The sequence below is a fragment of the Vitis vinifera genome, chromosome 5 (genome assembly GCF_030704535.1).
Source record: "Vitis vinifera cultivar Pinot Noir 40024 chromosome 5, ASM3070453v1".
Taxonomy (NCBI): Eukaryota; Viridiplantae; Streptophyta; class Magnoliopsida; order Vitales; family Vitaceae; genus Vitis; species Vitis vinifera.
In genome coordinates, this window is record NC_081809.1 from 21,042,801 (window position 1) to 21,057,500 (window position 14,700).

Below are 14,700 nucleotides of genomic sequence, written 5' to 3' on the forward strand. Positions count from 1 at the left end.
CTTCAATAAACCAAAGCCAAAATCTGGACCGTAAACGTGGACAGTCCGGTTCAACTTATAAAACATTGTGAAGTACTTATCTTTGGCGTGGAGTTTCAGTTTTGACATTTGATTCATTAATCAGCTAAATTTGATGAGCATGAAAATGATGCCGCTCCTGTTGGCTATGGAATATGTAAACTATCTTGATCGCTTTGAATACTCAAAAGTAGAGCCCACTTTAAACCTCAAAGGTTATTTCATGCTCTTTGGGAGGAAAACATTTGCTCATCTGATTATATTATGAGTTGCCCAGCAAAAACATCAATCTTTTGAAAACTTGCTACAATTGCAGCTGGTAAGTTGAAGCTGATATTCAAGTGGCAAGAGTTAAAAAGACGGAATCACCTGAAACAACGACTGTTGCTGAAAGGAATAGCTAACTTCATTTGTAAGATTGACTTCAGTTCTTTGAAACCATCCCCAAGAAGGTACATGCAAATCAAAACCACACTGAGAATGGAAAATACCAATAAGTTGTAAAAGCATGTTTCAAAATTAATAAATCACTAGCAGAATATAATGTGACACAGGTTCTGCAAATGAGTTCATTTTTATCAACTGATCATTCAAGATTTCAAGCCACTACATATGGAAAACAACACTTCCTCGATAAACCCAAGCAGTTTTGGCAGATTTAATGTCGAAACAGTATGATGTTTTAAGCACTAAAGTTCTCAGAAGTCTCTGAAGCTCATTTTGGGGTCATCCCATTTCCCACCTCGTCCTCTTCCTCTAAATCCCCCTCTCCCTGATCCTCTTCCTCTCCCCCTCGAACCCATGCGTTTGAAGAATGACTTGCCATGCTTCATCTCCACGAGTGAATGAAGCAACTCATCGCATAGTATACAACCAGTATACAAAGTAGATCCATCCAGCAAAGGTGTTGTTTTCTTATTGAAATCCACTTCCAATATTGTAGACTCACATTCTGGACACCGGTCCCGAGTTGTGGAAATTTTGTGAGCGCCTTGAGGGAGGTAGACAAGGCAATTGCACATATTGCAGTAAAGCCTCCATTTGGGAGCACTTACTGGATCTAGAACAAGTGTTCCACTGCATTCTGGGCAGGCACAGACTCCTTGGGCTATCAGAGAATGTGGGCATGTGGGGTGTGGGCAAAGGAAGCAAGGCATTCCAGCTCCCTTCCCCAGCTTTCCAGTACTACTGGTCTTGGTGGCGCCAAAGAGTGTGTCTATACCTTCAAATGGAGGACTGTTGTAGCAGTATGGACAGAGAGGGAATGACTTGCCCTCTGGGCCAGCCAAGGAGAAGATTAACAGCTCAAAGTTGTCTAAAGGGCATGTGAGTTCCTTGTACAGCTGCAGAAAAGAAAATATTTATTAGTTCACTAAAAGTTGAGTAATGGATGTCAAGCACAGTATGCTTCCAAAAGCATTCTGGATGAGAATGAGAGAATAACTCAGCTGTAAGTTTTCTACATATTTCTTAAGGTGGTGAAATAATTAATTGAGCATTCCAATACCTCTAGCATGAATCCAGTGTTTTCTGAATGGATATTGCTTGGATTTGTAACAAACAAACCATCTTGCCATTCACATGCCATTGAGTAGATCTAAGATCTTCCTCTATTATATTATTTATTTTCTTTTACATTTCAACTTGTCCTCAGCACAGTGTCCATCAAAACTTAAATCACAAGCATCTGTTTCCATAATTCCTGAACAGGACAGAAAAAGGAGAACATCTATACTGAAGAAGAATAGATTTAATTGTATTACTCAAACATGCAACAACTGACACTTGTAGTATATATTTTAGAGATCCTGAGAACCAAGTTAGCCAAATATAGTGGACAGAGACAATGACAGGAAGATACTAAAGCATGCCCAAGAATTAACCAACAGAGAAGATAAGCATAAGCATGTCATATTGTCTGCATCATAGCGTTATTCAGAACTTTCAGCATGTGGAGCATACCCATATGAAATACTTATATATCTTAGAAAAAAGGCCGTCTTTCAATACAAGGAAAAAGATGAGGCATTTTGTATTTGAAAACTCAAACTACCTTGATTGTGCCCTTTTGAGGAAGATAATAGACCTCCTCACATGTGCCACAATACATACGTGATGGTTGGGTAGAAATGTACTTCATATACCGCAGGCATTTGCCACATTTACTAAGTGCACGTCCTGAATCAGCCAGTGGGGAAAATTGTGCTTCGAATAATGCATCCATGTTTTCAATCTGTACCAAGAAGACAAATACTAACAATTTTGAGTTTAGAAGGGAAAAGCATGTGGGTTCAAGAAGCGCATAACTATACTCTAAATGTGCTCTACTCAGATTGAAGAAATCTACAAGAAAATATATGATGTAGTTGATAGTTGTAGCCGATAAATCTTCAAGACATAATAGAAGCAAAAAGGAGACCTTTATTGATTAGTAATTCATTTCTTTAAAATAACTCTAAGAAAGGGTTCCTATAGAAACTAAAAAAACCTAAAAAGTAGAAAATAATCTTTTATTCTAACCAAATAAATCTAAATATAGAGATAAAACCTTTTGATTTTCCTTTCATAAGATAGGAACATTAGAAGGTGCCAAAAGGGTGAACGCCAATATGAAAGACAAGAAGAGGGAAAGAAAAGAGACCAAATCAGATGGGAAATACTATGAATCTAGGAAAAAAAACATAAATCTGCTACACTAAACCAACCTAACACAAGCCATATGAATAAAATCTACAAATGAACATCTTTGGGCTGTTACCAAGGCCACAATGTCCAGAGAAATAAGAATTCAACAAGGATATCCTTTGGCTTCTGGATGGTGCATTCTTCTTCCTAAAAGATCAGATTGTTGCACTCCTTCCCCATTAATCTTTACAAACTTTCCATGCAATTACACAGGAGCTCCTCGAGGGACTTAGGCACCACGCACAGGATACAAAAGAGCAAGAAGATTAAAGAACAAAGCTCATGTGATCCACTGACTCATTTCCTCCACACAAGATGCTTTCCACACCCTCCACAAACTTCAGTTCCCCTCCAAAATTTTCAATAACTACTATCTGAGCTTAGGCACATTAATTACACGCAAAATGTTCACCCTTAGACCTAAGAACATATCTTCTCCCATCTGACTAACTACAGTTTCATAACTCCATCTGATTCTCCCCCCAAAAGAGGTTCCCTAAATAAATTTTCCAACAAATTTCTGATCGCAACAAGGACAATAAGAAAGCACATAAAATAATCTAAAAGATTTGATAATGTGCTCTTTAAGCGGGTTAATCTGTCTCATTTGCATAATTACTTTCTTTCCTAGGACATGGATCTTCTCTCTCTCTCTCTCTCTCTCTCTTCTTGTTTTTTCATTTTTGGTCCCTAGGGAGACACAAATGTGGAACCTCCCACACCCCCAACCCAACCCTTTGCCACTTGATCCAGGCCTCAAGGGTTTCCTAGGATGCAGATCCATGGTTCAAGGTATCAGCCAAGTTCGGTAAGACTTGGCTGAGTCATACCGGCATTGGCCCTTTCTGCGTTGAGTCTGATACCCAATACCATCTGAAACACAAACTCGGTCGAAAATCGGTTAAACTCGGTCAAGTTGATCGATATTCCAAGTTGACTCGAATGAATCATCCAGTTACCGAAATAAATAATTTTTTTCCCTTTCAAATAACAACAAATGGGATCCAAACCTAAGAAATCTCTAAAAAATCAAAGATTATCTTCAAAAGGAAAAATTTTCAAGAATCATGACCCATGACCCATGATGAAGAGGAAGAAAGAGACATCAGTTAACCCATGACTGAGTCTTGGAGTGTATCTGGGTATGAGGAGGTTGAGGCATTTCATCACTAACATCAAAATGAACACAGATATAGAGTGCCTTGGTGCCGACGGTCCCTCTGCGTTCTCCTCCCTTTGCTTTTAGACTCCCTAGGCTTGAGATTGTTTGGTTCTCTCGTTGAGAGGTTTTCTTCTTTTTGGTCAGCTAGTTCATAGAGGGAGAATTTCTTATCTTGCTTTTCCTTTCAATAGAAATGAAATGGTTCTTCCTGATTTTAAATAAAAATAACTGCTGAAACTAACTTATTGAATCAAATCATTGCTAAAGGCATTCATTTAATTTCTTGAATGCAAACCAACCAGCCTGCTAGTTGTGTAAGATGCATTTAACCACTAACCTCTTCAGGGCACATTCAATGGGTCACAGTAGGATGCATCTAGGAAAAGATTACCAGTTACAACAAAATACTTCAAAAATGACCCTTTTGCAAGCAAAGTGTTTCCCAAGAATTCATAGAACTAGAGTAGTGAAAAAATTTTGTCAGACAAACACACTAGCTATGCAAATAATACAGAGAATGAGGCACAGTTGAGAAGCAGCATGCTCAAGAAAAAGAAAAGGAACAAAGAAAGGAAAAACTAATTAAGAAGGAAGATTGAACCCAACAAAGGGATTCTATGATGCGCTTACATTGCAATACAAGAAAAGACTGAACAAAACTTGGAATGAGAATGAATGTCTTTTTAAGATTTATTAGCAACAAAAAATGAATTTCATCTTCAAAAGTCAAAAGCAGCATCACTCAAGGACAAGATAAGGGATAAACATCAATGGTAATTCAGTTCTGCACCACCTAATAAAGGATGCACAACTAATTGAAAAATTCAGGTAAAGGCAGCACAGGTATAAAAGGAAGATGAAAAAGAATATGGATCATGAGAGTGACAAAAGATGCGATTGGATATAGTTTGTTTAAGCATATGGCCACAAGATGACTTGAACACTGAAGAAGAGGTTCATTTAGCAAACCACAAATTGTTGGGAGAGGCTTCATTGAGTTAATAAAAAAAAGACAAGAGACCTAATAAATTAAAATTTCACTGAAATATGATGCAGTCTTTCATGTCCCTTTTTTCTTTTTTTTTTTTCCTTTTCTTTCTTAAACAAGGAAAAGAATTAATTATTTTAAGCAGGTGGCAACTATAAGCAGGTACAAAGTCAATGAATTCTATAACCTGCTTCACAAAATAAATGAACTTCTGCTTGAATTGTTGTAGTACATGCTCCACCACACGAGAGTGATCCACTTGACCCTTGGCAACAAGAGTGATCTGCTGCTCAATGAAACTTCGAATGTCTGGCAAACAAAGATCTGGATCAATGCACTGATAGCCTCTTATTAGGCTGATCCCCAAAGCAGTTGGAACCAACTTCCTTCCAGCTTGCACCTGCAATCTTAAGGCAAATTGAAAATCTATATTCCAAAACATGCATTCTATGAAACAATTTTCCACATTTAAACATGCATGAGAATCAAAATTTTCAGTGATGAAGATTATCACAAACCTGCACAAAGTTGCGCTCACATATGTTGTTAATATGCACAGGAATGGATGCATCTGTGCCTATCCCATTCTTCTCCATTAGGGATATCAGCTCACTTTCACTAAGATAATCTGGAGGACTGGTTTCCCCCTATAAATTTCATAAACAGTTAATAAGTAGTTATGAGAAATATTAGTAGCATGTTCAACACTCAGGTTTTACATCATAGTATTTGATCTCTAGTCTTTCCTTTTTTTCACCCTTTCTCTACCCACTCCACTTCAATACCCCCCTTCTTCATCAAAGTGCACATTGAAAAGGAGATGTTTTTAATTATATCATAAGGCAAAAGAAAAAAAATAAAAATCAGCCTGTTCAGGGTGTAATAGAATATAGAACCCAGTATAGGGAAAATCTCAGGAAAGCTTGAAGCAGTTAAATAACATTCAAAACTCAAAACACCAACAGTTATAAGCCAGAAGTGATTTAGCAGGTTCAGAACATTACCTCATAGAGCTCAACTTTTGAAACTTCTATTTTTTCTCCCTTTTTAAACTGAGGAAGATTTTTTTCATTTACTGCCAGCCATGGCATAATAGATGTAAAGCCTTTGACTATAACATGCTGCCCTATACAGCGAAAGATTTCGCCACCAATTGAAAATTCTACCTTATTCCTGTAAAGCATATCAAGTAGTGCATATCATATATACAGTATATAGGGAATGTGGATACATAGAAGTTTGACATATAAGGTATGTCTACTCTTCAAAGATTAAACATCGTGTATGAGGAAATTGGGAACAATATCAATTGCTTTGTAACCTTTTTTCCTTCACATTTTATCATTCAGGATCTATAGACGAGGAGAATGATTGGTGGTGGTAAGCATGGATAAAATATTGGAAATCACGGAAATATCGGTGGTTGGATTTTATGGAAATATTGGATGGAAATTCTAAAAAAAAAAAACATCAAAACTTATAGCAATATTAAAAAAAAAAAAAGCCTTTAAGAAATGATAAAACAAGTAATAATATACATATTAAAGTTGTTTTAGTGAAATATAGATATGTATATGATAAAAATTAAGATGTTCAATAATAAAATATTTAGAAATCGCAAATATATTGAATATTAAAATGATAATTTATTTAGTTTGAATGTATTGGATGTACAAAAATGATGATGTATATAATTATTTTTAATTTTAAAATGTTTATGACTTATTTATAAGTTTATATTTATATGTCATGTGTTTAATTATGAAAATACTCATTAAGAAGGTTATCATGATGTTTTTATATTATCAATAATTAATTAAATAGAGTTTAAAAAGGAGATAATTAAAATTAATTGATTTATTAAATTTTATTTTATATTTCAATTTTTTTTTATATATATATATATGGAAAAAGCTTTAGAAGACAAAATTAGTAGATATATAACATATGTGATAAATATTAAATCAGGGCAACTTGCCCTAGTGGTGATGTGCTTGTTTTGCAAGAAGGCAATCCCCAACCCATGCATATGGTTCAAAATTTTGAATTTGGAAGTGGTGCTGGACTGAGTTTCCATCATTGATTTTGTATCGACCATGAGCAAAATCCGATTTTCTCGGTGAAATTTCCTCGATAAATTCCTATTTTTTAATCCATGGTAGTATGGAGGAGCATGGACCATAAGTCTTTCATTCCTCAAATACATCTACAGCTGGTGCTACACAATGTATCAAGTGACCAGGCCCTGTTATGGCACCAGTGGTTTGACTATCCATCTACAAGTGTCTTAGAGAGAGTAGTAACTCTCAAGTTTGAGTCTAGTTCACCTTGTGAACCATGTCTAAGAGCAAAACCTCATAGGTCTATTTATTCCTTGAATAAAATTAAGCAGGGTAGTAGTTTGCTTGAATTGATTCATTCAAATATTTGGGGACTAACCCCTATCGACTCTTCAAAGTCCAAATATTTTGTTTCTTTCATTGATGATTTTTCAAGAATGACATGGATTTATTTACTCAAGAGTAAAAAAAGTAATGTTTTACATACATTTAGAAGTTTTCATGCTTGGATTAAAAATAATTTTAACACATCTATAGGCACATTTCATAGTGATAATGCAAAAGAATATTTGTCACATGCTTTTACACAATGTTTGATGAAGGGATTGCATTAGAAACATTATGTCCTTACACACCTCAACAAAATGGTATTGGAAGTATTGTATCTACTTTTAGGTTTATTCATGTAGGAAGAAGAGATCGGCCATGATTCATTTAGATCCATCTCTTGTTTTTGAATCTACCACATACCTTGATTGAGAGCCATCTACTGATGAGGTACCTACAATTTCTTCTTCCAAAACCATTCTTGGGCTTCCAATTGTTCTTTGAAAAGGTAAGCGCCCTTGTACAAGACATCCTCGTTTCTCCTTTGTTTCTTACCATTTCATTTCACCTTCTCATTAGGCCTTCATTACTCGACTTGATCAATCTTATTTTTCTCCCTTACAAAGATGCTCTTACTTTACCTCCTTGGAAAGAAACAATGGATGAGGAAATGGAAGCTCTCCAAAAAAATCGTACTTGGTAGTTAACATTGTTGAATATAATGTATATATAGTGTACAGTCTTTCCTTTTTTAATATAGGTTACATGTATGGTAGTTAGTTCTCCTAGGCTTGTATAAATATGTACTTCTCAATTGTAAGTAGTTAATCATATGAATGAGAATTAAGGTCTTCTTCTCTCTCTCTCAACAAACATCATTACACGTTGGAAAACACCAAGTTGGTTGAAACTAGATATTTACTTTAAATATAATCCTAATGGCAGCATTACATGATACAAGGCAAAATTAGTTGCAAAAGGTTTTTCACAGACCTATAGGAAGGACTATTTTGAGACATTTGCTCCGGTATCCAAAATAAGCTCCATATGAGTCATTTTATCTTTAGTTGCTTGTTATGAATGGAATTTACATCAGTTAGACATTAAATATGCCTTCTTGAATAGTGATCTGCATGAAGTTTATATGCTTCCCCTCATGGATATTCTTTTCAACCAACGAGCTATGTATGTCACCTTAAAAAATCTATATATGGCCTTAAACAGTCTGCTCATATCTGGTTTGAAAAAACTTAGTTCCGCTTTTTTACGAATTGGTTTTAAGAGATCAAATGAAAACTATTCTTTATTTTACAAAAGGTGTGATGCAAACTTCACTCTTTTGTTGGTGTATGTTGATGATATTGTTATCACAAGAGATGATTCTCATGGCATTCTTGATCTTAAGAATTTCTTGAAGAGCACTTTTGAGGTAAAAGATCTTGGTCACCTTAAATACTTCCTTAGGATGGAAGTCTCTTACTCCAAGAAAGGGATTTTCCTTTGTCAATGGAAGTATGCTATAGGTTTGTTAAAACATATAGGTTTTCTTGGATGTCGATCAAGTGATATTCCGATTGATATCAGCAAAAAATTATCTGTAAATAGTGGCACTTGTTTGCCTAATCCTCGTCTCTATCAAAGTTTGGTTGAACTTATTTATCCCACTACTACTCTTCCTGATCTAGCCTATTCTGTAAGCCAATTTATGCATCTGCCGCATACTGAACATTTGGAAGCTGTTAAATGAATTCTTCATTATGTCAAGAATGCTCCAAGGAAAGGAATTTTGTTCCAAAACAAAGGTTACCTAAATATAGTTGGCTATTATGCAGATTGGGCTAATTCAATAGATGATAGAAGATTTGCTATACGATTTTGTACATTTTTGGGAGGTAACTTGATAACATAGCATACTCAAAAATAATTTTTGGTTTCTTGTAATAGTATTGAAGTTGAATATAGAACCATGGCACAGGCATGTAGCGAATTGATTTGACTTAGAAAATCAGTTGCTGAGTTGAGTTTTCCAATTTTATCTCCTTGCCCTAGGCATTGTGACAATCAAGTGGCCATTCACATTGCATCTAATCTTGTTTTCCATAAGTGCATGAAACATATAGAAATTGATTGCCACTTTGTTTGTGAAAAGGTATTAGCTCGAGAATTTTCTACTCCTTACATTAACTTTATAGATCAATTGGCTGATATTTTTCATAAAAGCACTTTTGAGAGCTGTGTTACAAAGTTCTTTATCCAAGCTGGGCTTGATTAGCATCTTTGCATCAGCTTGAGGGGGAGTGTTGAAGATATTGGTTGCTATCATCATATGGATTTTTTCTTATACGTTTATCCTTTTTTATTTAGTTGTAGATAAAGTTATCTTGTTGATTAAGTTACTAAATAGATAGGAATTTTTTAAGCAATCTAGAACTCTATAATTCTCATATAAATATATGGTGTTTCCAACCAACTAGAGATATAGTAGACTGGATTTTTTCTTCATTTCAACAACATCAAAATATCTAAAAGGAAAATACCAGTAGATAAACAAAAAAGATAAAGAGGAATATAAAAATGTAAGCATATAACAGTAGAACTTTTACCTTACATACTTGCAGTCAGGGGATACAGTGCCTATAAAATGTTGACAGACGTACTGGTATAATTTCCAAGCATCATTGCCTAACATATCCTCATTTGCTGCCCGCATTGGAGTTATGGGAGGGTGGTCACCAGCATCGGTTCCTGATCGTGGCCTATGAAAACCATCATCCAGTAGTTTCTGTACATAATCACCCCATGTTGGATTATTTGTTTGCATGCCAAGTGTGCTTTTAAAGTCAAATGAAGAGGGATAAGCTGTACTCTCCGTGCGTGGATAGCTAGAGAAAAAGAAAAAATTACAAAAGTTGTTAGATTCCACAAACACTAAGGAAACATTTAAATGAATAATGAAAGGACCATATCATGCACTATAATACACGGTTTTTACAGCCATAATGAACCACATATTGTCCAAAACAATGAAATTTGAAACTTTAAATTGCTAATAGTACTCTCTCTCTCTCTCTCTCTCACACACACACACACAATGATGTTTTGGCGCAAAGTGAAATTTTTGGGGCAAGAGTTTTACACACAATGTTTTTGCATGAAGTGAAGATTCTGGAGCATGAATTTTATTTGCACATGGAAGCTAGAAAGCCTCTTCAGTCTGAGGTTGTAGAATTAGGGAGATTTGTATCAAATGAGTGGAACCTATTTGATAACACAAAGAAGTTCAATAAACTTCTTGGTATTGGGAAAATACTAGGTGATAAAAGATGAGTAGGACATGTTAATTAAGATAGTATTATCTCTTAACCATAAATAAAATTTGTTCCAATCAATGAACCTCCTATTGCTAGAGTCCATTGCTTCATGTCATTGTTGTTGTAAAACAGTGGTCATCTAAGCAATTGGCATTATTTATGTAGAGAATCTCGGATAATTCTTATTCTCTGACTAAAGATAAAATCTAAGATTTGGTTTATTTTCTAATATGGGAGATTGTGTTACTTGTTGCTAGTTGTAATATTACAACTGGTTTGAATCTCCTAAAATACAACTTGTTTGAATCTCCTAAAATAAAGGGTTATGGTTACAAAATCTAGCCTATAAATCTACTTGTATTAAAGAAATAAAATAATATAACAAAAGCAGTCTCCATTTTGTGGTCTGTCCTTTTTTCTTTTTCTGCAGTGTTTTTCATTCATCTTTTTTGGTTTTCTGCCCAGTTTCATGGTGTCAGAGTTGGTGCCAGTTGAGACAAAAAGATGTACAGAACAGCCTTAATTGGTGAGCGCAGGGATGTTGGTTCTGAGGTCTCTTCGGAAGTCTCTCAGCCCGTCCCTGCAAGTTCATCCACTGCAGCCTCCTTACTAACATTTTTTGAAAATTCTCCCCTTTAAATCACAACCACGAAAGTAAATAATCAAAATTTCATTCAGTGATCTCAGTTTGCCCTGATGGTGATAAGAGGACAAGGCCGCCTTGGTTATGTGGATGGTCCAATAAAAAAAACCTGATCCAGGAGATCTCTCTTTTCCAACATGGTATTAGAGTTTGGTTTGGTGGGAGGTATTGGGCTCAACCCCTCTTTTAGCAATTTGCATTTCCCCTATTTGTTTGTTAGATATGAATCCAAATTATGTCTATCTCTCCACATGCAGGTATGGGGCTGCACGTGAGGGAGGGTGTTAAGGAGCATGATATACATATTGAATCCAAATCCTCCAAGCTTAAGCTTTTTGGAAAATTGGTAGCTCAACAATATACATGAAAATCTGTAAAACTAAACCAGCCCAAAGATAGGAACTAGATTTCTTGCAAAGCTCCCATAATTCATCCCAATACTGAATCTAGGAAGAGAAAAAGGAGAACAAGAAACTGGACTTTATTTGGAGTTACAACTAACTACAATTTATTCAAACCTATTCTGATTAAGAAAAATAACAATAATTTATTCAAACCTATTTACCTCAGATTTCCAAATTTCAAAACTATGATGAATTCTTTTTCAACAAGTCTTAAAAATTAAGTGTGATAAACAAAAATTACAGAGCACAAAAATAGGGAACCAACAGGAAATGTGAACATTGTTAATAAAAGAAAACTATATTTATACAAAATGAAGTACTATAATTAAATATAGAAGGTAATCAATAACAGTTAATATCATCACTAATCAAGACAGTAGTTTAATTCATAGAAGAATAAACATGCCGGTATACAACTTTTCCTATATGCAGGTCTTCTGGTCACCTTTTTAAGCCTAGTGTATATAACACACTATTTTAGCATATGCTAACGTCACAATAAAACTTGTAATGAGGATTTTTTCCCTTTTTTTTTTTTTCTTTTGGAAAACTGGAAACAATTTTCCAAACATTTTGAATTTTCTAAGATAACAAACATTACAAGTGTCCCCACATTCAAATACCATATGAGAAGCCTTGACTTTGAGTGTGTGCACGTGTGTGCATGTTCTTTTTCCCTTTTTGATAGGGCAAAAGAATAAGATTAAATCAAAAGCAAAATCAAACCCTAGACCAAGCTTAAACCATTAATCAAATCTAACATAGAGTGATCCACCAAGTTCTAAAGGAACTCTAGACCAATCCAAAAGTGATTTGTGAAGGCCTCTTCTAATCTCTGATCAAACAGCTCCTCTTCATTAAAGACTCTGCTCTCTCTAAATGCACCAAAACAAAGGGTGTGATCCTTCACACCTGCCAGCTCCACCTATTGAACCCCCGCACATGCAATCCCAGCACAAAATCCTTAGTAGACCACAGGAATACTCATTGAAATGCAAATAAGCAAGAAATTCCACAACAGCCAGGCTTTGACACAATGAGTAAGAATATGGTCTGCTGTCTCCCTCCATCTTTACAAAGACTACACCTGTTTACATTGGCCACCCTCCCCTCACTGCCTTAGCCTGAAGTTAAAGTCCAAAGGTTCATGCTAATCATATCCTTAAAGAACATGAGAGATTATCCTTCCAATATGACAAGATGTTTCAGCTCATTTGAATTTCTCACCAAAATAAATAAATAAATAACACATGTCAATTTATTTGGTACAAAAACTCATCCAAAACACCAATATGATTACGGATATGTTACATAATGTTGAAAAGTTTTTCCCTTGGGCTATCAAAAATCCCGAGATTTTAGGAAGCAGCTGGACTGCTGTCCTGATTTTTAGGAATAAAATCTGATCCCATTTTGATTTTTATTTCCTAATTTATTGCTGATTATTTCCATGATTTTCTGATCTGTTATTTGGCTGGAGATTTCTATTTAAATCTCAGCTTTCTCTATATTTTTATTCATTATTTTTTCAAATAATAAAATTAGCAGCAGTGTTCTTTTTCTTTCCGGTACCTTTGCACATGGTATCAGAGCAACATTTTTTTTTCTGTTGAGAGAAAAAGATGGGCGACTACAGAAGGGCCCTCACTGGGTTAAGCAAGGATGGATCCAAAGAGGGCTCTAACCAATCCTCTTCATCTGCCCTCACGATTAACCCCACTGCTTCTTTTGATCATTCCTCTCTCCAAATCACCTCTTGTAAACTCAATGGCAGGAACTTTTTTCAATGGTCTCAATCAGTTCAAATAGTTATTTGAGGGAGAGGCAAAATCAGCTTCATAGATGGGACTGTACAGGAACCTGCTCTTACAGACCCGAGTCACTCTTCTTGGGACACAAATAATGCTCTAGTAATGGCCTGGCTTATTAACTCAATGGAGGAGCACATTGGTTCACTATATCTGGTGCATGAAATGGCAAAGGCAATCTGGGATAAGGTCCGACTGTCATATTCAGACATTGAGAACTCAGCCCAGCTATGCGAATTAAGAGATCATGCCCGAGATCTCAAACAAGGTAATAAAAGCATGATTGAATACTATACATCCCTGACTAAGATTTGGCAAGAACTGGACATTTTCGAACCAACTAATTGGTGTGGAGAATGTGCTGGAAAATATGCAAAGTTAGTGGAAAAGCAATGTACCTATGACTTTCTTGTTGGTCTTAATAAAGATCTTGATTAGGTACGTAGCAGGATGCTTGGAACTCACCCCTTACCACAGATCAAAGAAATATTTGCTGAGGTTTTTCGGGAAGAAAGAAGGCGAATATGCTAAGCAACTCCAAGACTCCTCTCCAAACCAAAGCCTCAGCTTTTGCTGCCAAAGGCCTAGAATCATAACACAGAACTGAAAATTCCAGCAACTCACAGCGTGCACGCAAGGGTAATCTTTGGTGTGATTTCTGTCAAAGATCAAATCACAATAGGGAAAATTGCAAGGTAGACTTGCCAACCAAAGCCTGAAGCCACAAGAGACCTTTAGAAGAGATACCCGTGCCTACCAGTCCACTGCCAAGACCCAGAAACTTAAAAACAGTGAATATTGGCGGCCTCAACCTGAACAAAGAGCAAATTGAAAAGCTCTACAAGCTGCTTACACCTGAGAAAACCACCAGCAACTCTCTTATAGCCCAAAAAGGTAATTTCCTGACAGCCGTTAAATGCACAAAGACGGAAAAAGAGCCTTGGATTATTGATTCTGGAGCATTAAATCATATGACAGGATGTATAAATTTGTTTTCTTCATATATCCCTAGTTCTCGTCAACTCAAAGTGAAAATTGCAGATGGATCATTGTCTCCAATTGCAGGGTTTGGAACCATTAAAATTAACTCTGCCCTTATCCTTGAGCCAGTGCTACATGTTCCAAACTTGTCTTGTAACTTGCTTTCTGTGAGTAAGATACCTAAAGATTGTAATTGTTGGGTTGTTTTCTCACAAGAACATTGTGAATTTTAGGACCGGAGTTCGGGAAAGAAGATTAGCAATGCTAGTGAGGACAGGGGACTCTACTACTTTGACGAGGACACTGATGAGTC

General features: G+C 35.8%; 1 protein-coding gene across 4 annotated transcripts in view; it reads right to left on the reverse strand.

The window, feature by feature from the left end:
* Positions 1-516: 516 nt before the first annotated feature.
* The window catches only part of LOC100260076 (DNA topoisomerase 3-beta), a 71,568-nt gene continuing 57,384 nt past the window's right edge, over positions 517-14,700 (reverse strand). For all 4 annotated transcript variants that reach the window (XM_010652099.3, XM_059737020.1, XM_010652100.3 and 1 more), the window contains 6 exons: positions 9,844-10,122; positions 5,858-6,026; positions 5,372-5,500; positions 5,041-5,253; positions 2,072-2,251; positions 517-1,361 (listed from right to left, as the gene is read on the reverse strand). In XM_010652099.3, coding sequence (XP_010650401.1) covers positions 717-1,361; positions 2,072-2,251; positions 5,041-5,253; positions 5,372-5,500; positions 5,858-6,026; positions 9,844-10,122 — 1,615 coding nt within the window. In that variant the 3' untranslated portion in view covers positions 517-716. The remainder of the gene's footprint in view (positions 1,362-2,071; positions 2,252-5,040; positions 5,254-5,371; positions 5,501-5,857; positions 6,027-9,843; positions 10,123-14,700) is intronic.